Source organism: Ostrea edulis, chromosome 6 (assembly GCF_947568905.1).
Source record: "Ostrea edulis chromosome 6, xbOstEdul1.1, whole genome shotgun sequence".
Taxonomy (NCBI): domain Eukaryota; kingdom Metazoa; phylum Mollusca; class Bivalvia; order Ostreida; family Ostreidae; genus Ostrea; species Ostrea edulis.
In genome coordinates this window covers 10,164,056-10,190,555 of record NC_079169.1, presented here as the reverse complement: position 1 = coordinate 10,190,555, position 26,500 = coordinate 10,164,056, and the positions used below count along the sequence as shown (strand labels likewise).

The 26,500-nt window shown below is 36.1% G+C and overlaps 2 protein-coding genes across 2 annotated transcripts in view; one reads left to right on the top strand and one right to left on the bottom strand.

Moving 5' to 3' along the window:
* The window catches only part of LOC125646514 (endoplasmic reticulum-Golgi intermediate compartment protein 3-like), a 35,535-nt gene extending 19,974 nt beyond the window's left edge, over positions 1-15,561 (bottom strand). The window contains exons 1-5 of the mRNA XM_048872847.2: positions 15,396-15,561; positions 14,048-14,206; positions 9,966-10,088; positions 7,576-7,607; positions 2,597-2,664 (exon numbers count right to left, since the gene is read on the bottom strand). Coding sequence (XP_048728804.2) covers positions 2,597-2,664; positions 7,576-7,607; positions 9,966-10,088; positions 14,048-14,206; positions 15,396-15,492 — 479 coding nt within the window. The 5' untranslated portion in view covers positions 15,493-15,561. The remainder of the gene's footprint in view (positions 1-2,596; positions 2,665-7,575; positions 7,608-9,965; positions 10,089-14,047; positions 14,207-15,395) is intronic.
* Positions 15,562-22,501: 6,940 nt separating this feature from the next.
* Positions 22,502-26,500, top strand: part of LOC125645880 (uncharacterized) — a 15,426-nt gene continuing 11,427 nt past the window's right edge. Inside the window, exon 1 of the mRNA XM_048871823.2 lies at positions 22,502-22,769. Within this exon, the coding sequence (XP_048727780.1) occupies positions 22,649-22,769 (121 nt within the window). The 5' untranslated portion in view covers positions 22,502-22,648. The remainder of the gene's footprint in view (positions 22,770-26,500) is intronic.

Genomic DNA, 26,500 nt, shown 5'->3' with positions numbered 1-26,500 from the left:
TTTTAAGTTTTGGTCCCCTTTCCAATTTTACAAGATCTCCCATCTTAACACGACTCCCCACCATTAGACAGATGAGGAGAGATGTCCAATTATTTGAGGTATTCCTATACGTGTACATGTTTTGCTATGCCAGTGATACCATATACATAAAAGAGGCCCACAGACCTTATCAGTCACCTGAGTACTAGTCAAAGAGTATCACTACCCCCAAGGGCTATGAAATCTGGAAAAAAATTCCTGTCCTGAATATCTACACTAAATTCTAACATTCACCAACAGTATAAAACAAGATGTGTTCTTAAAACATCACTGCATGCCCTCAAAAGTGCATACACTGATGAATTAAAATCAAAACATCAAAAGATAGACTAATTTGGACCCTTCCTAGAGTCAAAACCTTGGGTAGTGAAATTCATCATTTTTTGTACAGTACTATACTAAGTTTGGCCCCACCCTTGGGGTCAAAACTCCTACTCTGGGGATAATAAAATTTACAATTTTGGTAAAAGACTACCTGCTCTTTCTAAATATCCATTTAGTTTCACTTTAGTATCAATAACACTAAAGAAGATGTTATTTAAGTGTTTTACACATAAACACTATATACAAAGTTTGGCCCCACCCTGGGGTCAGAATCCCTACCCCGGGAATCATGAAATTTACAATTTTGGTAGAGGCCTTCCTGCTCTACACTACTCTGCATTTAGTTTTTCTTAAACGTGCGGTTATATCTAGAAAAGAAGATTTTTGAAAAATGGTCAATTTTGGACAGTTTTTGTCCTGCCCTAAGGCCCCAGGGGTGCAAGAATCCTAAAATTTATAAATTATGCCCCCCTTGTTCCAAAGATGCTTCATACCAACTTTGAAAAGAATTGGAATAAAATGTCTATTGTTCACACATTTAATAACACTGTCAATTTTGGCCCCACCCTAATACCAAAACCCCTACCCCTGGGATCATCAAATTTACAATTTTGGTAAACGACTACCTGCTCTTTCTAAATATCTATTTAGTTTCAATTTAGTATCAATAACACTATAGAAGATGTTATTTAAGTGTTTTACACATAAACACTATATACAAAGTTTGACCCCACCATGGGGTCAGAACTCCTAACCCGGGAATCATGAAATTTACAATCTTGGTAGAGGCCTTCCTGCTCTACATCACTATGCATTTAGTTTTTCTTAAACATGTGCAGTTCTAGAGAAGATTTTTGAAAATTTGTCAATTTTGGGCAGTTTTTGCCCCGCCCCTAGGGACTCAGGGGTGCTGGAGTCCTGAAATTTATGATTTTGGTCCCCCTCATTCCAAAGATGCTTCATACCAAATTTTAAAAGAATTGGAATGATAGTTATCAAGAAGTTAAAAATGTCTATCATTCCCACATTTAATAACTGACCATTTTGGCCCCACCCTGATACCAAAACCCTACCCCTGGGATCATGAAATTTACAATTTTGATAAAGGACTACACAGCAGGGTAAAGGTGTCCTGAGTAAATAATTAATGCACTCAAATCATTTGCAGTTTGGGCTTGATATGTTGACATTGATATGGTAAATTTAAAAAGTGATACGGATCGGTACAATATCCTCTCAAATATAGCAATTTCCATAATCTCAACACATATGTTGAGCATTTCCCATATTCACTGCCAAATCTTATCTAAACAAGGCAAAATATCCTACCTTCCGTATCAAAATCCTAAATCTGCAATTAGTTACCTTTAGGAATATGCCTTGATCGCATTAAAATATCATCATCTTTCACCTGTGCCGAGTCGATATGTACACATGTTGGTTTTCTTTATTCTAAATGATTATACACATCAGGGGCGATTTCAAGGTCACAATGTGATATAAAGATAACTTTAGTGCATACTATATATATAAAACATGAGAATTATACATCATCAAAGAAAACTGAAGCGAACAAGAAAATCATCTGACAAACAGATTTAAACATACAGCTTGAACACTAGATAATGGTAGTGAATAGCGAGAAAATATCATGACATTTCCCCGCGATACAACTATAGACAATATGCATATAGTTTTTCTTACACGTGTACGGTTCTTAAATTGAGAAGATTTTTGAAAATTTGTCAATTTTGGGCAGTTTTTGCCCACGTCCCTAGGGTCCCAGGGGTGATGGAATCCTGAAATTTACAATTTATGCCCCCCTTGTCCCAAAGATACTTCATACCAAATTTGAAAAGAATTGGTATAGTAGTTATCAAGAAGAAGTTGAAAATGTTCAATTGTTAACGAACGACGACGGACGACAACCAATTGCAATAGTAAACTCAGGTGACCTAATAAATGCTATACATTTATGCATTTGGCTATGCCAGTGATACATGTACCATATAAATCCTATACATTTATGTAGGTGTTTGGTTATGCCAGCGAAACACATTACTGCAATATATACTTGTATTTGGCTATGTCACAGTAAGCACAATTTGATCCAAATACAATTACAGTACATCAGAAAATACTGATTCAGGAGTGCATGTTATGTGATGACAATTATGTCAGAGCATGGTCAGTATGGTGGGGTCATTAGAAATAATCATAAACATCCACTCACTTAAGTTCCTTTGATTCTGCCCCATAACAACTTTCACATCTGTCAGGGTCCAACTTTTTTGTAGCAGACTAAAATAAATTCATAAAATTCATACATGTAAATTAAAGAGACTCACAGGGGTCTATTTAACTAACCTTCATTGACCTCATGCATATCGATTATAAGGGCCATATGTTTTATGACTAGAGGCCCATGGGCCATAACAGTCGAGCAATTAAGTATCGTGCAAGTACCGTATCACACAATGGAAAAATTTAAGGTGGCTCACCACACCCAGAAATAGTTTCTCAGATCAGTAAGAATTTATTTGATTATAAAAGATATGATGATATACCATAAGTATATATGCCAAAAAGGCAAAATAATATACAAATTTGGATAAAACCATGATTTTCAAAAATATCATTTCAACACATACAGTCATGTATATGAACAAAATACTCTGGGGGATTTGAACTTGAGATCTGCAGTTCAACAGCCCAATGCCTTAACCTCTGAGCTACAATGATAGACAAACAGATCGATTGATACAAATACTTTCATAAAACATTTAAATCACCATCTTGTGACGTGTGGTCATACAGAGTATAAGCTTTAGTGAAGTGAGCTACCTTAAATAGAAAGTTTGCATGTTTGTGGTGCTAGTATGAGAGAATCTTTCATTCAAACTAAATGTAGTAAGATTTTCATATGATCTAGAGATTTTTATTTCATCTAATAATTCTAATAACAAAATCATGTAATGAGTAAATGTTTTATCAATAACTTTGCTCTTGGCCAAATGAATATGATTCAAGGTCACAATGCACTGTTTAATCATAAACAGCACTGTTTAATCATAAACAACCTTATGTCAAAAATGAAGATCTGTTGTCTGCCTATTCCAAAGTTATGGACTAAAACAGAAAACTTTTCAGCATGCAGTGACCTTGGTTTTACCAGAAACCTTGACCTTGGTTAATTGACTCAAATCCAAAAAGGAACTTGGTTCAGAATCACAATGTTTGTGTTACATATCAGCTTCTAGAATGTCTCTACAATAAAATGTAAATTTGCCAAAATATTTTTATTTCCTAGTGAACGTCCTTTGACCAAACGATCTTGGTTCAGGGTTATGACACATTATTTGTTTATAACATAACCTTTAAAGAAGTGTATCTCCACTAAGTTAAGATATACATTTTGCAGTTACGAATGGATGGACAGACAGATGGTTAGGCAGATCGTCTGACATGTTGATGGAAATACCACTTTGTTGGCAGGGACTGTGATATCTTACCCAGTTTCTTTGCTACATGTCTACTACCTGGGATCATGACTTATAACAAACTCAGACTTCAGTGAAAATTTCAATCACCTGTAAAACGTTCATTACTTTAGAAATGAAACTCTTAATTTGCAGACACTAATAATTTGATAATGCAAAACTGAATAACAATTATACTATGGAATTTATGATAGATTTCTCAATCAATTCATCGCAATATTCAAATTTTGACTAAGCTTAAGATGTTTCATGACCATGAGGTAAATATAAGTACATTTTTAAAGAATTCCCACAATTTCAATATATGATTGATGTAGATATACCCTTTGGTCAGAACTACCAACCAAAGAGTTATGAATTTTACATTCTAGTAAACATCCATTTTCTGAACTAGATGTTCAGGAATAGAAGATTTTTCAAGGTTTCAAGGATACATTTTTTTCTATCAATACATATAGCCACACCCTGTGGCTTGAGCCCCCCCCCCCCCCCCCCCCCCCCCAAATGCCATGTTTTTCATTGGCAGACCTAAAATCCATGTATGAAAATATAACTTATTTGTATTAAATTTTTCCTTGCACTAGACGCACTTAACAGAACTGGAAATAGGAAAGATTACAATTGTCCTAAATGTATGTTACAAACTTTCAAAAAAATCATTTGTATACAACTGTATTCATGTCTGGAATTCACCGCGTTAAGAATTAAGACAGAAAAATGTCAATTAAGAAGCATATTAGTCAAACAACAAGAAAACCTCCTCCCCACTTCTACACTCAAGTGGAACAGACAATAATTGACTTGCACAGATGCATTGGCAGTGCCAAATAGATTACGGTTTACTTAAAGGTGCATACCATTTATCTTTTCCTTGGGTTCATAAAAGTATTCAATTGCAAGAAATAACTTTTTTGTTAAACCTTTGCAGTTAAATCAATTACTTATGTACAGGATATACAGTTCTGTCTTTTCTCTTTCGTGTTGAAATATACACGTACCTCTGCTTGATGTTAATATCATAAACTTTTTTCATACAACAGTTTGATATGATGAGCATGCATGAGTCAAAAATTTTGATTGATTGATTGATTAAATATTATTTAACATCCCTCTCGAGAATATTTCACTATGGAGACGTCACCACTGCCAGTGAAGGGCTGCAAAATTTAGGCCTATGCTCAGCGCTTACGGCCTTTGAGCAGGGAGGGATCTTTATCGTGCCACACCTGCTGTGACACGGGACCTCGGTTTTTGCGGTCTCATCTGAAGGACCGCTCCATTTAGTCGCCTCTTACGACTAGCAAGGGGGTACTGAGGACCTATTCTAACCCGGATTCCCACGGGATCAAGAATTTTAAAAGACATAATGCATTTTCAGTATATGAGTCATAGACTCCACCCTAGTACCTGAACCCTTAACACAAAAGACTCGAAATTCACAATTTTAGGAGGAATACAGTTTGTCTGCTAGATTGAAGAATAAAGATTGTGTCATTTTCTGAGTTTTTGGCCCTATCCCTTAATCCCCTGCACACCAGAGGCAAATTCACAGTATTTGTTGCCCTTACCCAGAATTAAACACTGATTCTAGGACTGTGATACATATGTACTACTAATATTCTGAGCAGTCCAGTAAACTAGTAAACAAATCAGTGGTTTTGATTTTGTCATAACTGAATAGGTTATTGGTCAAGTTGTCTAACATCCATTCCAAAGTTTTGATTTCTTTCAAATACTTTAAAAGATAGAAAGGGATAGCAATCATGTGCTCAGTAAAGAATGTGTATTTTCAGGTGAATTTATCTTTCGGAATTCCTTACACCATCATAGAGTGTTGAAAAACAAAAAGGGGTTCCGAAAGTGACTTGTTGTGGTTGTGACTGACTCGGTGATTGGGGCTAGAGAAAATTAGCCATAGTTTAGATTAGGAATAGTAGGCCTACATGTATATGTCAATGTAATGATGGTTACCCAATAGCATAGCAACAAATGAGAGTCATTTAAGTTACAAGATTGTAAGTAAATAATGAAAAATTATCAAATGTTGGTGGGTTTTTAAGTAAGAGCTCAGTACAGTGTTCAAGATTGGTATAAAACTTGGTATAGTCCACAGGTCTATGCCAAAACAAGATGACATAGACCTCATCGAATTGGCATAAACCGCAACATTGAAAAAAAAATATCCCCCCCCCCCCCCCCACCAACTTTCATTTACTTCTAATGTACATATACTTTGAAAGCATATTTTTTTTCCATTTCAATAACATATAACATTATCCTGCTTTCCTTGTAACATTTATCAGATGTCAACTAACCATGCAGGGTAATTTGGGATAACTATATCGTTTTAAATCTAGAAAATCGGCATAGACAATTTGGTATATCTCATTTACAATTGGCATAGACCATTGTCATTTGATATAAGACTCGGTCTATCAGTCTATGGTTAATTTCGAACACTGACACTGTACATATCCTGGGAAGTAAGAAATTGTGTGGAAATGCACTCTAAGGGCATTTAATTTTTTGAAAGAATATTTCCCCAGACTTCCCTAGAAGCCTTGCAACCCCACTGACTTGTGAATTTCTGGCAGGACTAGTGATTTAAACATTACTTAGTCATATGGACTACTTCCTCAGAATTTAACTCTGCTGCTTACACTATCGATGCTACACGTATATACCAATTCTGATAAATATTGACCCAGTGGTATCTGAGCATATGTCACATGTAGTGCATGAGGGACAAAGCATGATGCTGGACATACACAGACTGATGGAGGTCACATGACTGACTTGGGTGACCTTAAAAAGGATGATACTTTGACAGACATATCCATTTTATCATTAGACTCTGGTATGCTGTTGGTCCACAGATTTCACACAATCCCATTGATGTTTGATTGTGTTTGTTGAAGCTTTTGTGTGCTCCTCCCTCATCAGCTATATTTGTGCTGTGCTGGGCACTTTATAATTTTTGTGGTTATATGCATGAACATTCAACAAAAACATATGAAACCATATTGTATCTTGTATTGTTATATGTATGTTGAAATGCATTGATTTTATATCCTCAAAATTGTATCTGTACGTCTACTCACCCTCTACTGTCTTATTTGTATACCGTATAAGTTTTACATTATGACCCCTGGGTCGAGGCCTCTGCTGGTGGACTGTTAGTCCCCGAGGGTCTCTACAGCCCAGTAGCTTAGTACTTCGTTACTAGCTTGAAAATACGGATGTATATTGAATTGCTGTTATAAAATTTAGAAATTCATTTCAAAATTAAGGATTATCTCCCTCGTGCATAGCTCTTATCCTTGGACGAATTTGGCTCCAATTTTTTGGCACGCTGTCTTTGGCTATATTTAGCTCTAAAACTTCATAGTTATTTCGGATTTCAAACATTTCGGTTGAGCATCACTGAAGAGACATTATTTGTCGAAATGCGCATCTGGTGCATCAAAATTGGTACCGTATAAGTTTTACATTTGTAAATAGTTTGTATTATAACCGATGAGCTCTATAGCTTAAGGAAATAAAGAATCTGAATCAATCTGATATCATTGCACTGTTAGTGTGACAAACAAGAATATTACTTTAAACCAAGGAGGAAAATTGGCCTGAAGAAAAAGTATGAACACAAATTGTTCTACTCTTGGGTGCAATATATAGACATGAATCAAAGTTATTTTCTGTACGAATATCATACCTCAACAACATCTTTTGATTGATCACCAAGCTCTGTAAAGAAAAAGAAAAGGAGAATTCATGGAAATAGTAGCAATCAAGTTTTAATTTCAAATACAGTCTAGCAGATGTAGCCATTAAATCTCATCTAACTTTAATACAGGGTTATTTTCTATAAGCATAAACAATATGTGTCCAAATTTGGCAAATCTGATTTTTGAACTTGACCTATCACCTATGACTTTTCATTTCCCAAAGTATCACTATTAAAGTAAAAATTCTCAAAACTGGCACCTTCAAAATCCAGTCTTTTGAATTTGGACAATTTTGAAATCCCCAGCAAAAGCCTAATGTATTCCTTCATAATTCTGGGCACTCCCAAGAACAGGACATTGGCCATTCTTTCAAAATCTACTGTTTCAATAATGATAGAAAATACTTCCTAACAATAATGTATCCACCCTGTAGTTAGAGATCATGTGCAAAAACCACGCATCAAAAATTTACAATTTCCTAAATTGATATCTCGATCTCTAAGTTGTACTGATAGCCACTTCTACATAATTGTGTTGCAGATGAAAACAATGCGCGTATATACATGTATACATAATTATGAATAAGTTGTATTTTGACACCTAAGAATTCCAACAAAAATGAAAATAGGAATCAATGTAAACATAAGAAATAAACTTCATGAAGTATATGACAGTATGAAGCATTGCAATTCTTCAAAAATGAGATTCATCTTCTAAAAATCCCCATGACCAGGGTGTTTATTGCTAACATGCGGTCTGTGACCATCTCACTGTTTGTTTACATGTCACCTCAGTCCTGAATGAAATAAATAAGTTACGAAATTATTCAATGTGTATTGGAATAATTTTCTTTTCATGAATATTCATAAAAAGTTCATAGTTTATAAATCCATGCAAACCCAGAGAGTTTTAAAGAGATATGATGTAACACTGTCAAACTGGTTGTAAATGTCATTCAACAAAAACATTTTTCGTATCAGAGAATGCAAGGTTTTGTAGTTTACTAAATTCTTTATGAATTTTTATGATATAGATATTGATGAGAATTTAAGCAACTGGATTTGTGACAATTCAGAAGTGCCTACAGAATAAATCATAATAATTATGTTTCCTGGTTTTTTTTCAGTGTTTATGTTTTTAATGGTTTTAAAAGTCAACTTAGAATTCAATTTCAAAATTCAATACATTACAAATATTTGTTGACTGCTTAATGCAATAAGGAGTTACATATATTATGCATTTGTTGTACATAAGTCTATTTTTTGCAGAAAGCACATTACCAATTACCAGTACATGTACCATTATAGCATTTCTTCTGGACATCAACATGAACAATATCCATCCTGGATTAACTATTTAAATTTGTTTTAAAACTTGTGTACACTTACAAGTAACAATCTTGTTTAATTACCATGCACATTTCATGTAAACAGATATGTTTTTAATGATTTGTTAAATACTATGCTGATTACATTATATGATGTCTTCATTACTATCATCATGTTTTATAAGGCTACGTCTTCTTGAAAGTTAATGATTATTATCAATAAAAAAGCTGTTTTTGTAAAACAGACACCACAGGATAATTATTATCAATATAAGCAAGATGTTTTTGTGAAACAGACACCATGGATGGCAGTGAAGTTATTCTAGTATCCAAATCCAAAGAAAGGTCTTGTCACAAGGAATACAAACAGACACCTGAAGTATGGATACTACAACCCCCCCCCCCTTCTGATTTTTTTGGCAACGGTAATTTCTACGAAACGTGTGGATTCCCTGTCTCTCTCATCCCAATTTCGATTTATGTAATCATTTCATGCTTTTTGTAATATACTGGTTTGAAATTCCAGTGTTTTATATTGGTAGAAGGCCAATCTCTAAAAGCTTACAAACAGTATGAAAAGATTACATACATCGAAATTGGGACGAGAGACACAGAGAATCCATACATTTTAAAAAAAAATATCAGAAAGGGAAGGGGGTAACAGTATCCATTCTTCAGGTGCCTGTGGGAATACACATACGTCAAATATGAAAGCCCTATTACTAACCATTCAAAGGTTATGGCCTTGGTATTTCAAAAATTGGTCAAAGTCCAAGGTCATGAGGTAAAAAAAATTTGGTACCAAAAGAAATTGTCACAAGGAATACAAATGTGAAATATAAATAGCCCTAAAACTAACTATTCAAAAGTTATGGCCAAGGTCAATGTGTTTTAAATTTTCTTATATTGATTGAATTTCACAAAATACATGTACATGCACTTTTATTATTTCAATTTGTAACCAATGGTTACCTACATATCAATTCTGACAAGATATGGATCATCATCATAAATATTAACTTGTATTCAGTTATTTCTCATCATTTGTACCTTCTTTTTCTGGCTCAGTGTCCGTGATCTTCCGTCCACCAGTATCCAGTCTTTGTTTGAACAAGTGGTGGTCTACATCCAGCTGCTGTTCACCTGAGACATCCATGGCATCTATACTTAAATCTACAAAGAAAAATCATCTCCCAATGGATAAATCACTACATGGGATTTTAACCTTTATATGCTGACAATAATTCTGTGTATAAAGAAAAATCATCTCCCACTGGCTGAATCACTACATAGGATTTTAACCTTTATATGCTGACAATAATTCTGTGTATAAAGAAAAATCATCTCCCACTGGCTGAATCACTACATAGGATTTTAACCTTTATATGCTGACAATAATTCTGTCTCCCACTGGCTGAATCACTACATAGGATTTTAACCTTTATATGCTGACAATAATTCTGTCTCCCACTGGCTGAATCACTACATAGGATTTTAACCTTTATATGCTGACAATAATTCTGTGTATAAAGAAAAATCATCTCCCACTGGCTGAATCACTACATAGGATTTTAACCTTTATATGCTGACAATAATTCTGTCTCCCACTGGCTGAATCACTACATAGGATTTTAACCTTTATATGCTGACAATAATTCTGTGTATAAAGAAAAATCATCTCCCACTGGCTGAATCACTACATAGGATTTTAACCTTTATATGCTGACAATAATTCTGTGTATAAAGAAAAATCATCTCCCACTGGCTGAATCACTACATAGGATTTTAACCTTTATATGCCAACTATTCTGATTGGTTGGTTGGTTTATATTGTTTAACATCACACTCAAAAATTCTTCATTCATATGGAGACATCACCATTGCCGGTTAAGGGCTGCAAAATTTAGGTCTATGCTCGGCAATTATGGCCTTTGAGCAGGGAGGGATCTTTATCGTGTCACACCTGCTGTGATACAAGGCCTCGGTTTTTGCAGTCATATCTGTAGGACCGCCCCATTTAGTCACCTCTTACAACAAACAAGGGGTACTGAGGACCTTTTTTAATCAGAATTCACACAGGATCTGACTATTCTGTGAATAACGAAAAACAAGAATATCAGTAAAACTGATGGATACTCCCTGAAATGCATCTAACCAATGATATACTTCATATGACGAATGACTTGCACAAAGATCAATAACTGCTGAAATATTGTTGAAATGAAGGTTTCTTTTTCATATATACATGTAAGGTATACATTGAGTGACATTGACCTTTACAAAATGACCTTGAGTGACCTTTATCTGAAAGTTATTTCCCTATTTATATTTGTGTGATATATATGATCAATACCTGGTCAAAAACTGCAAGTTGATTGTATCTTGCTTAACGTCTCGCTCGAGAATTTTTCACTCATATGGAGACGTCACAAAGACCGGTGAAGGGCTTCAAATTTAGGCCTATGCTCGGAGCTTACGTCCATTGAGCAGTGAGGGTTCTTTAGCGTGCCACACCTACTGTGACACAGGTCATCCGTTTTTAAGGTCATCTCCGAGGACCCGTGACATTTACACCTGATGCCGAGCATTTGGCAATGGAACTGTCACTACCTGTTTTAACAACTTAGGTCTGTTGCTGCCATGATTTAAACCCTGGCCTTCCGCATGCTGGGCAAACCCTCTAACCTCTCGGCCACCGTTGCGGTTACTGCAAGTTGAAATAAGGTACTTTTTCCATATATAAGGTATATTCTGAGTGGTCTTGACCTTTCAAAAATGACCTTGGTACAAAAGATCAATAATTGTTGAAATATTGTTTAAATGAAGTTTTTTTTTTCATATAAAAGGTATATGTTCTGAGTGACCTTGAACTTTAGAAATTGACACTGGGTTACCTTTGTCTTATTTGTGTGATATATGATCAATCCCTTTTCAAAAACTGCTGAAATAAAGAACTTTTTACTTATATAAGGTATATGTTCTGAGTGAACTTGACTTTTCCAAAATGACCTTTGTCCAAAAGTCCCTGTCTCAAAGAATATTTGTGAACGATTATGATAAATTTCTGATGAAAGGTTTAGAAGATGGGAACTTTAATATAAAAAACTGTTGAAATAAGGAACTTTTATATGTTCTGGGTGACCTTGACCTTTCCAAATTGACCTTGAAAGACCTTGGTCCAGACGTCCTTGTCTCATGGAACATTTGTGATCAATTATGTCATTTTCTGATGAAACATTTAGTAGATATGAGCTCTGGCGGACAGACAGACATGATGGCAACTGCAGTGAAATTTTTCAGGGAGCATTATTACCTCCCACTGGCTTAATCATTAAATAGTATTTTAGCCTCTATATGCCGACTATTCTGTGAATTCTGAGCTAGTCAGACATAGTTTAAGAATACTGTTGAATTACTTATTTGTGTGGGATACTGTAGAATGCTGATTGTTGTGGAATCAAATTTTCATGGAAATTAAGGGAGGGGAAAAGCTTGATCCTGATGACTTGATTGCATGGCTGAGAAGGTCTATCAAACAAGATGTGTTCTTAAAATACTTCAATGTCCCCAAAAGTGCTAATACTGATGAAAGACTTTACATAATAAATTATATGTAACATTAACACAATATGACTAATTTGCACCCATCTCAGAGTCAAAACCCTGAGGTTGTGAAATTCAAGATTTTGATACATGTGTACATCCCTTTCTGCTTTTCCTAATATGCATAAACTTTTTATATCATTTCAGCAATCTTAAAGAAGTCTTTCAAATTAAAAAGGACAATAATCACTATGATAATCAACCCTACCTTGGAACAAAAACCCTTAAGCTCCTTTCACACATTTATGGATGAGGAGCCATTTGACACCGGATACATAATTCTAGTCATATGGGGTGATCCGACATCTTTTAGTTCTGTGATGTTGTAATCCCAGTGTCAACACGGTCTTATCACAATGCAGAAACATAAACCACTGATTTCTCTACGGATAAGCACGATAGCCATCTGTGCATCTCTGGAAAAATACCAGGTCAGTGCCAGTGACGGAGCGTATGGAAGATCACAGTTTCTGCCGATCCTTCCACCATTCATGGCCTTTCTCGCCTGTGTTTATTGTAATTGTCCATGTAGTTTCTGGGAACAATCCATAGACATTCGTGTTCATAGGCAGAAAAATTTCATACTCGGAGGACCCCAGACTTTACATGGATACTTCTGTGGCTATACACGGACCTCTCAGTTGATACACGGAGGCACACGGAACCTACACAGATCAATACGGGTAATTTTCATCCAGGACAATCAGAGGGAAAATTAAACGTGTTTAATTTTTTTCCCAGATCGGCTTTACTAAGCTGTATGGTCCCAGACATTGCCGGATGCATATACGGTTTGTACACAGCGATGATGGATTGTCACAGACCATCACGGATTGACGATCACGGATGATACAGAGTCTCATCCGTGAATGTGTGAAAGGGGCTTTACCCCCTGAGGTCATGAAATTTACAATTTTGGTAAAGGTCTAAATATCCATTTTGTTTCAATTCATTAGTATCAATAACAATAAAGAAGATGTTTTTTAAATGCTTTGCACATAAATACTATATATACCAAGTATGGCCCCCACACTGGAGTCAGATCCTCTACTCTGGGGATCATGAAATTTTTTGGCAGTCTTTCCCCTAAGGCCCAAGGGGTAGAGGAGCCCTGAAATTTACAATTTATGTCCCCCTTGTCCCAAAAGATGTCTCTTACCAAATTTGAAAAGAATTGGAATGGTACTTATCAAAATGTTAAAAATGTTCAATTGTTAAGGCGACAGACACTGACCAAAATCAATAGATCACCTGAGGTTACTCAGGTGACCTAAAAACAACATGTGCCTGTGAAACACTGATGCTCCCATATGACAGCAAAGTAATTCTGGTAGCAAAAAAAGGAATACACATGTGAAATATGAACGCCTATACTGCCCTAGCACTTAGCATTTACGAGCTACCATGGTTAATATTGCTAAAAACAAGATTGGATTGTCCAAAACAATGTATTAAAGCTCAATTTATGTACAGTTTGATCAAAATCTATTGAGTAACCAATCTATCAACTGTTGCTTGTGGATACTTACATGCACAAGGCACTTTTGGGAAGTCTATATCAATATTGATGCGTATTTTTTGTCCTCTCGTTGTATCCACGAATAATTCCGGTTGAACATCTTTTGTGAGGTAATAGTTCAGTTCAGAAATAAACAGAATGAGCATCAGGAGAGAACTGACCACTGTCACTGTAAGAAAAAACAAGTGTTAACCTGTATGCCCTTGTCCCAAACACTGCAGATTCCTCGTTTTACGCGAGTACTTTTAAATATGGTGAAATGAATCGTACAATACGCCAAATTGTGTGGACATGAATTCACATATCATCTGTTAATCAAGAGTTCTTGCATGTATTTTTGCAACAAAAAATTAAAAAGGAGCAATTTTATTTCGCCAGTTGTTTGACCCCAGCATAACGAAACAACATTTCAAATGTTTATTTTGTGCTCCTTGATTGCTCTTGAAATTTTGTTCTGTTTTATTAAGTAGAAAGTTGTTTAAGTACACAATCTGGCATTCTTTGACTATCAGACATTCATTAACAGATCAGTGTGTTGTTATCTATAATCTTGATTATTCACTGTACAGTCTATTCCCACAGAAGTTTGGGAGAATTTGAAACAACAGAATAATTTGTGCCAACTTCAGTGCACAAAATTCCAGTCCATATTCACATCTGAGACGTACTAAATCGACAGGGGATGTGCATGTACACACTGTACTATTACAGTATTATTGTGTGTTAATTTTTAAGTGAAGAAGCATATATTTATTGCATGCATCAATTCTGTGGGCTTCCTGGGTTTTTAACAGGTTGGGAACACTTCCCCTATAGCAAGATATTCTCGCTAAAACGCAATTATCCCTCTTTAGTGAGAAATAAACATTACCATAAACAGGTGTTTTGGCGTCTTTATTGCGTAAGAGGAAAGCAGTCTGAAATCCAATACACATCGTGAGTGTTTTTGTTTTGATTAATATATTTGCAGGAAGTATCAGACATTTTAGCACTTTTTCTTTTCACATGAAACACGAAGAGATGTACTCCACGGGTGTTTTTCTCAGTTGTATGGGATATATTTACTCTCGCAAGAGAGGAATAATCGCGTTTTAGCGAGAATATCTAGCTATAGGGGAAGTGTTCCCAACCTGTTTAACAGGGCGGCAGAAATTTAGAGTAGTCAGCGGTCCTGGTCCATCTTATTTTTTTCATAAGTTTTGTACACTGAAAAACTTCATAAACGTCTTGTCCAGAACTCAAAACACGTGCCTCTGTTATCATGATTTACCAGTTGTGAACTGTGGGAAAACCTGTTAACTGTACATAAACTTCAACAGCTCAAGGAGAGCTGCGATAGTATTTCTAAAGATACAAACCAAGCGCTCCGCCGAAAGTTTTCACTCTGAAGTCTTCTAGCGTCTTTGGATAAGCGTCAAATTGCCGCAATCGTTCTAAAAGGTTGTTTTCCGGCATGTTGAAGACGCTAGGCTAACTGTACGTGTCGAAAGAAAACAGGATGTTGACATCCAATTTTAACTTTTCACGATGGAGAGTGTATAAAGGGGAGGTAACTACTACCTATGGTGGCTTGTTTGTGCCATATTGTGTTTTCTCGTCCAACGAGACGCTCGGCAGTCTCCGTAAATCTCGTCGATGATTTGCGGAGACAGCCGAGTGTTTGGTTGAACGAGACTTATTATGCGACCTATCAGTGGCGGATGTAAGCCCCCCCCCCCTAAAATTTTCAAATTTTATGTAAATCGTGGTATCTTGTTTAGAAATATGTACTAAACGATAAAGAAGCAATAATTTCTTCCACTCCCAGTTAAATAAATTACAAAATCTTTTGATATCTTGAATTACTTGATTATGAGAACTTTTCCCCCCAAAACCCTTAAAATTTGCGTCATTTTCGCCTTATTAAAAATGATAAAATATTGTACAAATGACCAAATAGGATACATATTTCAGGCCCTATAAAGTCTGTAAAATCCAGAAGCTTCCGGCTGGGCCCTCATCAGGGCTTCGCCCTGGACCCAATGGGGGCCTCAAGGCGGCCCCCAGATCCCTTGCTGGATCCGTCCCTGCCTATCGCCCCAAATAATGCGCAATGTTCAAGAACACATGAAGGTAGAGAATGCAACTCTCAGATGGGATTTTTGTGCTTCAACCTTTTTTGCGTCGGTTGGGGACATCTACCTACGCGTCGCAATCTTGTCAGATTAATTTATTTTGCCACTCATATTGATCTTCAGTAAAGATTAATTCCACATATTTGAGGAACTGTTATGGTTTCTGTCATCTATTGTGTTTGCTTTTCACAGGATTAGCGTAAACGTGTACGTGTTTCCTGTGCGTTCTCAATCAATCTCCACTTACATCTCATTTGCTTTCGATATAAAGGTTGAACTACATGTAGAATGCCGAAACTGTTCTTCAGCTGGATTCGTATTTCTTCATGAGTTTTCTTTTTTCTCTCTTGCACAGTTTTTTACGACGGCGTCGTAGTTTTGCAAGTGAAAGGAAGATAACAAACAGTGATCAATCTCATAAGTCTAATTTTCACGTTGACAAGTACTGATCATCGTCTTATCATGGTGTGGTCAGCCTTGTTATTATATACTGAGTCCATCTAATAGCTCCCGTGGGTCTTTCCATATGCTCATATACAGAAACGTGATTTCACAAAATTCAGCAAGCATCTCTGCATTTGCATTCGGCCCGTGGGAACTGGGTTAGAATAGGTCACTCAGAACCCTTGAAGCGACTGAATGCAGTAAATGGGACGGTCCTTCGGAAGAAACCGCAAACAAGAGGCCCATGGGCCACATCGCTCACCTGAGTCACCTTGGTCCAAATTTAAAGAATTTTTCTATATATTCCCATGTAAAACTTTGATCCTTATTGTGGCCCCAACCTACCCCCGAGGGCCATGATTTTTACAAACTTGAATCTGCATTATGCATGTCAGGAAGCTTTAATGTAAATATAAATTTCTTTGGCCCAGTGGTTCTTGAGAAGAGGATTGTTAAAGATTTTTTCTATACATTAGTATGTATATAAAACTATGATCCCCTATTGTGGCCCACCCTTCCCCCGGGGACCATGATTTTAACAAGCTTGGATCTGCACCATGTCAGAAAGCTTTCATGCAAATGTAAACTTCTTTGGCCCAATGGTTCTTTGAGAAGATTTTTTCAATATACACTGTATTAGTATATGAAACTTTGATCCCCTATTGTGGCCCCATCCTACTTCCGGGCGCCATGATTTTATCAAACTTGAATCTGCACTATATCAGGAAGCTTTCATGTAAAATTCTACTTTCCTAGCCCAGTGGTTCTTGAGAAGAAGATTTTTAAAGATTTTCCCTATATAATTTGTTCATGTATGTAAAACTTTGATCCCTTATTGTGTCCCCTTCCTACCCCGGGGCCCATGATTTTAACAAACTTGAATCTGCACTATGTCAGGAAGCTTTCATATAAATCTCAGTTTTTCTGGTCCAGTAGTTCTTGAGAAGAAGATTTTTAAATGATCCCACCCTATTTTTGCATTTTTGTGATTATCTCCCCTTCAAAGAGACTGATTCACGATTTCCCCCAACATCTTGTTTTTCACTTTTAATGATCAAAATCTACTGTAAAATGTGTTTAAAGGGTTTCACAAAAAATTAAGGTTATACATTATCACAGAAGCTCATTTTAGAGGGTTTATTTGTTTTGTACACGAAGGTTGCAGTATGTTATTGTTTACAGAGTTTTCAAAAGAAATGGATATCAATCTAAGTTTATTAAATCTATCGTATTTCAAGCATTCTTTAGGTAAAATTAATGTGTCATCTAAAGATCGAAAATTGTGACTATGCAAAATTAAGATGCTTTATATTACAAAAATTGATATTTCACTGGTTTGTTTGTTTACATAAAAAGACCCGAGTCTTTGTTTACATAACACAGAGTTACGGTTAAAATACCGCTTTTATTCTTCCTTTCAGAAGGTTAACATTTTGGCTGTCAACATTAAATGAGTTAAATATTTTTGATGTTGAACATAAAAAATGAAAAATATGTTTTTCAAAAATCGTGAACCAGTCCCTTTAAAGGGGGAATGACCCTTCATTTGAACATACTTCAAAGCCCTTTACCTGAGGATGCTTTGTGCCAAGTTTGGTTGAAATTGGCCCGGTGGTTCTGGAGAAGAAGTCGAAAATGTAAAGACGACGGACAACAGGCGATCAGAAAAGCTCACTTGAGCTTTCAGCTCAGTTGAGCTAAAACGAGACCCGTGTCACAGCAGGTGTGGCACGATAAAGATCCCTCCAGGCTCAAGGCTATAAACGTCGATCATAGGCCTAAATTTCGCAGCCCTTCACCGGCAATGGTGTCTCCTTATGAGTGAAAAATTCTCGAACGGGACGTATATTTTATATACATTGTACATGTACAAACAACCAGTCATATCACCTATCCAAATCTTGATACCAGATTTTTAAGTAAGATTTGTTTCACTCTTTTTCAAGATGTTCGAAAGTTTCTTTTTCATTATCAGCTGCATCCTCCCTGCGTTCGTAGCATTGAATGATTTTAGCCTCCCTCAGATGATTCACTCACTCAGAGACTTCCAATCCCTTAGACGTTTGAAGATTAATATTACAACTCTTTTAGTGTGATGCCCATCTTCATTTGGGTTACCAAAACAGATTACAGTTTCATTTGTGATCAATTGTTTCATTCCATTCTTATTCCATCTAACTCCACATATTCCTCGTATGCTTATGTTGTATTTTTTAAAATTTCTTTTGCAATATGTACATTGTTTCAAAATTATACACGATGCGTATATTTCACAGTGCGGCTTTTATGACTGCTTTTGGTATCTGTTTATATATGACATCTAATTAACGGCATTTTACCACTCATATTGATCTTCAGTTAAGATTAATTTCACATGCCTTGTCAAGCATGAAAGGTGAAGATAACAAACAACGATCAATCTCATAACTCCTATAAGCTATATAAAATAGATAGTTAAGCAAACACGGACCCCTGGGCACACCAGAGGTGGGATCAGGTGCCTAGGAGTAAGCATCCCCTGTCGAGCGGTCACACCCGCCGTGAGCCCTATATCCCGATCAGGTAAACGGAGTTATCCGTAGTCAAAATCAGTGTGCCAAGAACGGCCTAATATTCGGATATGAATGCAAGGTGAAGATAACGAACAGTGATCAATCTCGTAACTCCTATAAGTAATACAAAATAAATAGTTGGGCAAACACGGACCCCTGGACACACCAGAGGTGGGATCAGGTGCCTAGGAGGAGTAAGCATCCCCTGTTGACCGGTCACACCCGCCGTGAGCCCTATATCCTGATCAGGTAAACGGAGTTATCCGCAGTCAAAATCAGTGTGCCAAGAACGGCTTAACAATCGGTATGAAACACGTCAGACAGCATTTGACCCAATGCGAGGTTGTATTGACGAACTAGATCGTTATAACGACCATAGAATTTGCGAAATGCTGACTTCAATCGAAACTGTTGAAACCCTTGTACCATCAACTTGTTTGTCAGTAGCTTACCTCGATTTAAAAACTGACTATATGCAGAACAAGCTCTTGCATATCGAATCAGTTGAGATATATAAACACCATATGCAGGTGATAATGGAATATTGCTACATAAATATGGGAAGTTGACGATGGAGAAGCTGAAATCATCCCGTTTGCCATACAGTTGAGTTGTCAGTTTGTCTACTTTCAATAAAATATCTAAGTATGAAGCAGAAGTGGACGACACTGATGTTAAGGATGTTTCTGAGACATCTGTTCACAAATGTCTGTAGTCTGTTGGTGTTGGTCTTTGTAACTCGCCAAGGTTCTGAACCATAGAGTAAGACAGACTTGGCATTTGAGTTAAATATTGGATCTTGTTAAGAGTGAGAAAGCGGTTGCTCTCCAGATTTGTCGCAAGGTGTTGAAAGCATGCCTTGTTTTGTTGATGCGGCATTTGACGTCTTCATCTGTGCCCCCATCCTTGCTGACCACACTGCCCAGGTAGACGAACTTGTCAACTTCCTTCATGTCTTCTTGATGGAGTCACACTGGAGCCTGCTGTTTGTTGTTCACTCTCATGACCTCTGTCTTCCCCATGTTGATTTGGAGCCCTGTCTGTCCTGCTTCTTCTGCAATCCGACACAGCTTCTCTTGTGCATCTTGCTGTTTGTTGGAAATTTGCATTTAGTGATTCTGGTGGCATTCGATCTTGACCTGCTGCCTTACCCGACTTACCGGATTTAAGCGATAACTAGAAGGGTAATGATTCTAAAAATAAAATTAAAAAAATAAATAAATCGACGAGCATGCAGGATCTTGTGCATGGTGTAGTAGAAAGTTCTTCAAAGAGATTTATCTTAAAAAATATACTACAGGGAGGTAAATACTTGATGATAAAGACATTGGTTATTATGATAAAGACGATCTGACATACTACATGTATATGAAAAGTGAACGGTGTAACAGAAGAAGAAAATACACTAGAGCAATCCTGGATATCACGAAAAGGTGACGATAACGAACAGCGATCAATCTTATAACTCCTGTAAGAATACAAACTTAAGAGTGGGGCAAACACGGACTCCTGGACATACCAGAGGTGGGATCAGGTGCCTAGGAGGAGTAAACATCCATTGTCGACCGGTCACACCTACTTGAACTGTCAGAATTGTGCTCCTTTATTAGCTGACCTATTTTTATATTCTTATGAGACATAATTTATTCAAAAACTTCTTCATAAAAAACAATATCTTGCCATTGCCTTCAACTCGACATTTAGATATATTGACGACGTTTTTCTATTAACAATATTAATTTTCATTCAAATGTCGATTCGACATGTATATTCCAGTATTTCGAAATAAAAGACAGCACAGAGTCTTCAATATGTGTTCCATACTTGGATATTGTATTGAACATGGATGTTTAAAATAAGTTGATGTTGCAGGGTTTTCAATAATCTTGTTTAAAGTCAGCATTTCGCAAATTCTATGACATCGATAATGATCTATTTTGCAAATACAACCTATCATTGGATCAAATGCTGTCTGATGTGTATCATGCATTGTATCAATGTTATATTGTTCTTTGTATACTTTACTGATTTTGACTACGGATAACTCCGTTTATCTGATCAGGATATAGGGTTGACGGCGGGTGTGACCGGTCACCAGGGGATGCTTGCTCCTCGTCTGGTCCCACTTCTGGTGTGTTCAGGGGTCCGTGTTTGCCCTACTCTTAATTATTTTGTCTTCTTCGTGGGAGTTATGAGATTAATCACTGTTCCTTATCTTCATCTTTTCTGTGTATTTTTCATATAGCATCATTTTTTCTATAAATGTATTTGCAAGACAAACTGCTAAATTACCGATACATTCAACGTATGTGTACAGACAGTCTATTGTATGGTATAGAAAGCGCTATGCGTAATTTTGTACCTGTATTGCTATTATTGATAATGATGTGCTTCCCGTTAATTTCCTCCTCTCTACATACTCGATACCCTACTATTTCGCACAGCACGGTTATTTATAAACGTTCATTATCGCCTTTTTATCGTGTTCTATTTTTTTTTTATGGAAGAAACTGAAACAACATAGTGAACTCGAAAAAAATAATTGCCGAAATGCGATCGAGCTCGGACCCGGAACTACACGCATGCCACGCGAATACCTACACGCATGCCACGCGAACACCCACAGAACCACTGTAACCAATGTGGATAAAGTAACCAATAACTAATATTACCCTTATAAAGACAACGTGTAAAAGTATTTGATTTAAATTAAAAACATTTTTGATAATTATGCACCAGTGAAATAACAAACTGATTGTATCGGAGTGAAAATCTTCATCCTGTCAGCAACTTCAATGTAAATATTCTTACTAACATGTCTGCTTGTAGCATGCACGTTCAAGCGTGCTATATAATCTATATTAATTAAAAGAAACAGTATAATAAAGAACCCAGCTATAATAATTTTAACTTATCATGTATACACAAATTTTGAAGATTTTCTGGAAGCTATGTGTACTTTCGATGCTCCTCAGATAAGTGGAATTTATTTTATGAAAAGAAATTATAAATTCCGTTTTAAAACCGAAAATTATTCATATTTCTTACAAGTTAACATTGATACAAATTGGTGATGTACATTTATGAGGCCTAACTTATACACTATTATTCATTGAGGTAGAGATATTCTTCTAAGTGCTTTCAGTCATGATAAACGCTGCTGCTGAGAATCTCGGGTTTGCATTTTTCCATTCATGCATTTTTTATATGAATATCTTTTAATACAATGATGAGACCACTTTCAGAATGAACGCCACTTACATGCATGCATCCCCCCTCGGGCGCTGGAACAAACTATAATCACTCACTTTTCGGAAACGATCTATAGATTACTCGCGAGCGACGGATTGGACGCTTTTAATTGACAAAGGTCAAGGTTAAGGATTGTTGATTTCTCGAGAAAAACATTTTGGTCATCGATGAACAGACATGGGCCAACTCGTCAAGGAGTGGAATGTGTAACCCGGGCTGAGTTGTATGTAATTTTACCGATATTCAAGGATGGAGGAGCGGAGAAAGCTCTTCATTCGAGTTGGCTACAGTGTTATTTTGATCGCCAGTTTGCACGTGTGTTTATGTTCCAAGTTCAATGACAACGTTGAGGAATTTCATATGGTTCAAGGTATCGAACAAATACTTCTCTCTTAAAATCAGCAAGGTTTTGATAAAGAAAATATCATAGAATATAAGAAATATCTACAACTATAACAGCGAAATTATAGACTGTGTATAGGTCTATATATATATAAATGTGTATGTGAATGTGTATTTTAGAGAGCGATTGAACGCTTTGTGAATTGAGGCCCATTTTCTTTTGAAATTTACTTACAAAACATTTAAAGCTTACATTCAAGTGATTAATGATCTGAATAGTTTAGAAAATACATTTAATGATGATAAATAGTATATGTATTAGGTCTAACTCACGGGTTCAATGACTGAGGTTAGACTTTGTACCAATCACAGATTTAAAAAAAAAGAGTATGATATATATAGGGCCTAATCCATATTATTACCATGTTTACTACTAGGAAATACTATTAATGACTTGCTGTCAATTTTGACGAACACACCGTTATAAAGTATAACACCTGGCACCAGTGAATATAAGGTTCACAAGAGTATAGGAGTTAGAATATCTGTAAGAGTAGGAGTTAGAATATCTGTAATGGAGAGGTCGGTCTTGTTTTACATAAAAAAAAGCAACAACTGAATTGGCCCTCAGAGTATCCCCTTCTCCTCGCCAACATAAAGTTTCTGAGGTGTCATAATCTCGGCTGAGAATCGGCTTCATTTGGTGAAGGCTTCAGTCCAAATATTCAGCCAAGTCGAATCTCAGCCGAGATTAAGGTTCACAGTAAACTGTTTCACAGGTTTTATCCATGTCAAACTTTGATAAATATCTAGATCGTGCAGGTACTTAATATTCAATGTATAATTATTATGGCAGAAAAACCTGAGTTTAATTAGCATTCTGATCTTCTGACAATCAGATATGCATGAGCAATCACTGGTCTTCCTGGTATAGAAGTGAAATCTGTAATCGTGGTAATGAAAACTTAGGTAAATGTCAAACTACTGTAATTTATTAGGTAATGGTCACTCAAACGATCCATATACTTAATTGTAAGTAAATGCCATAGTTGATGAATTATACATTACAACAATTATACGGTGTTCCAGTTAGCTGTAGAATTTCGTGAGGATTGAGAGTGTTGTGTACTACAGGAAATTATATATCTCATATACTTGTACTAATTAGTAATAACACATCATTAATTATTTAATTTTTAAAAATTGCTTACCTTTAGCAGTTAATGTTGTATATAAAGTGAATCAGTTGTAGTCCTGGTTACAACAAATTACAAGTACCCCCCCCCCCCCTCCCCCCCCCCCCCCCCCCCCCCCCAAGATGCCACAAGCTAGTTATCAATTATTTTCGTGGAGTCCATTTTTTGTAGTTTTACAAAATATTCATGTTCCTGGAGATTTCTTAATAGAAGGATTGTTATTCAGTAATGGTTGTTCAGTTTCTTTTGTTCATAGACCTGATTTGATTCAAGAAAAAACACCTACGGAAATTATTGCTTTTGCAGTCAGAATTACCGTATTTAAAAAAGTATAACTGATTGAAAAATAAACGACCTGAAATGTTGGCAATAGGGAAATGAACCACCAGAAATGTCAAAATCTGGCAGTAGGGAAATGAGGCACTTCCAATAATGGCACCAGCTAGGGGAGAAAAGCTAGGATAGGATATAATTAGGGGGATTAAACGAAGGATTTAAATCTTAGAAGATTTAATGTGTGGATCAATTTGAAAACTCAACCATGGAAATGTTAGTTGCGATCAGAATTTTGTAAATCAGTAGTTGATCTTGATAAGATCTATGTGCAAGGTGTCACATTCTTGTCATTGATCAATGTCATAGTGATCTGGTATTTTGTATAGTATTGATTCTTTCATAGCTAAACATCTGTTTTGGATGATGATAATCAAGCTTTTTATTTAAAATGCATATTTGAATACATTTCCAGTCTGAACATTAAGATGTACTGTCAATCGATCTTGTTGATTAGAAGGAAATTAGTTGGTTAATAAAACTGTTGTATCTGCAGATTTCCAAACCTCTGGATAACCACATTGATTTTGTGTGTGATGAATTATGTATAGAAGGGAGCACCATCAAAGTTCTCCCCTTACCACTCTGAATGTGATTTTAAACACATATAGATCATGAACTTCCAGTTTTAAATATTACTCCCATAATCCTCTGCTTCCCTGCAACCTAGCTGTTGTACTTTTAAAGTTCCTGTAAATATGATTACCACCGTCTGCCTGTGGCATTGCTGTAGTTTGAGTACGGAAAACCTTGTATAGTGACGTCAGCCTCAGTATCAAATCGTAATTTCTTTCTTCGATTAGAATTGATTTTAGATGTGATTTGTCTTTGGAATTAATACCTGTCCATTGCTTAGTCAGGCCGGGACTTCGTTTAAACATTTATTTTGGATGTAAACTGATTTGAAGTCATTATTTTCTAATGTTCAGTGTTAATTTGACCTTTGACAGCAAGTTCGGTATTAGTTGAACTTGTCAGCTGCAGGAGCTGCAGATTTATATTTGGGGTTGCTTTAGGGTTGCACATGGGGAAATGTGAAATAATTATTTATTAATTGTTTTGTTAATATAATAATTCCTTATCGATAACATGTTCATACACATAAAGTTCTAAATAAAAGAATTTTTAGAAATATATATAAATATATGTCATGATTACTGTAATCAATACATTTCATTTTTGTTCATTAAAGATTCGAAGCTTGTTAAGTATACTGAATTGGCTTTGTGATATTTTTATTTTATATATAATCTATGTATAATTATTTGCCTTTTATATTTTTACAAATTGTAACGATAGCCATTTCCTCGATTCTACTTCTGCAGCATTTCAAAGAATACGAGCATTAAAATGGTTAAGCATGTTCACATTTTTTAGAGTATACCTCCAAAGATGATTGACATCTCGTTTGTCTTAGCCTTGAGCTTGATTATCATGAATCATTGAAAGATCATCCACTGGGCCATGAATTTGAATGGTGGCTTTTCAGCCATAGTATTATGCTACAGATTTTCTCTACAGTATAAATATAAATACAGTAAAATATCTGTATCTCGAATATGGTTTATTTCGAAGTTTATCTTGAGTCGAAGTTGGCCGCCGGTCCCAACCGTTTTCCCTATATAAATGATTAAAAAAAAACTTCTGATATTTCGAACACGGTAATCTCGAATACTCCGCTTATGTCGAAGTATTTTCAAGGTCCCATACCCCAAATTCACCTGGTTTATCTCGAAATGCAGTCAATTTTCTGCTCTGCTTACCATATCTGGCATCGTTAAGTCACACATTCACACTCACGGCTACATCAATTATAATTAATGACCGCTAATCCACGCTCGCTTTTTCCGAGTAGACCCAGGTCGCCATAAATGGTTCAACAGCTTGGGTGATTAGTGAAGCCTTCCAACATTACGGCTAAAGTTCACCACCAATTATGAACTAACACACCCGAATACAGGGATGGTGTTTTGAATGACACACGCTCTATCATTAACATGTGGGTTAGATAAACACACAAAATCGTCGAAGTACGCTTGAAGGTAATGCTCTTATTAACGATAATGCATTTAATAATACACACTTCATCATTAAAACTAGTACGGAGATAACACGAAAATTTATTTAATAAACATTTAAAAGTTGTTTTTTTTAAAATCCGTTTGTTTTGTTTCTTACACGATAGGTTCTTTCATTAAAATGCAATAACTACATACCAGTCGAGCCTGGG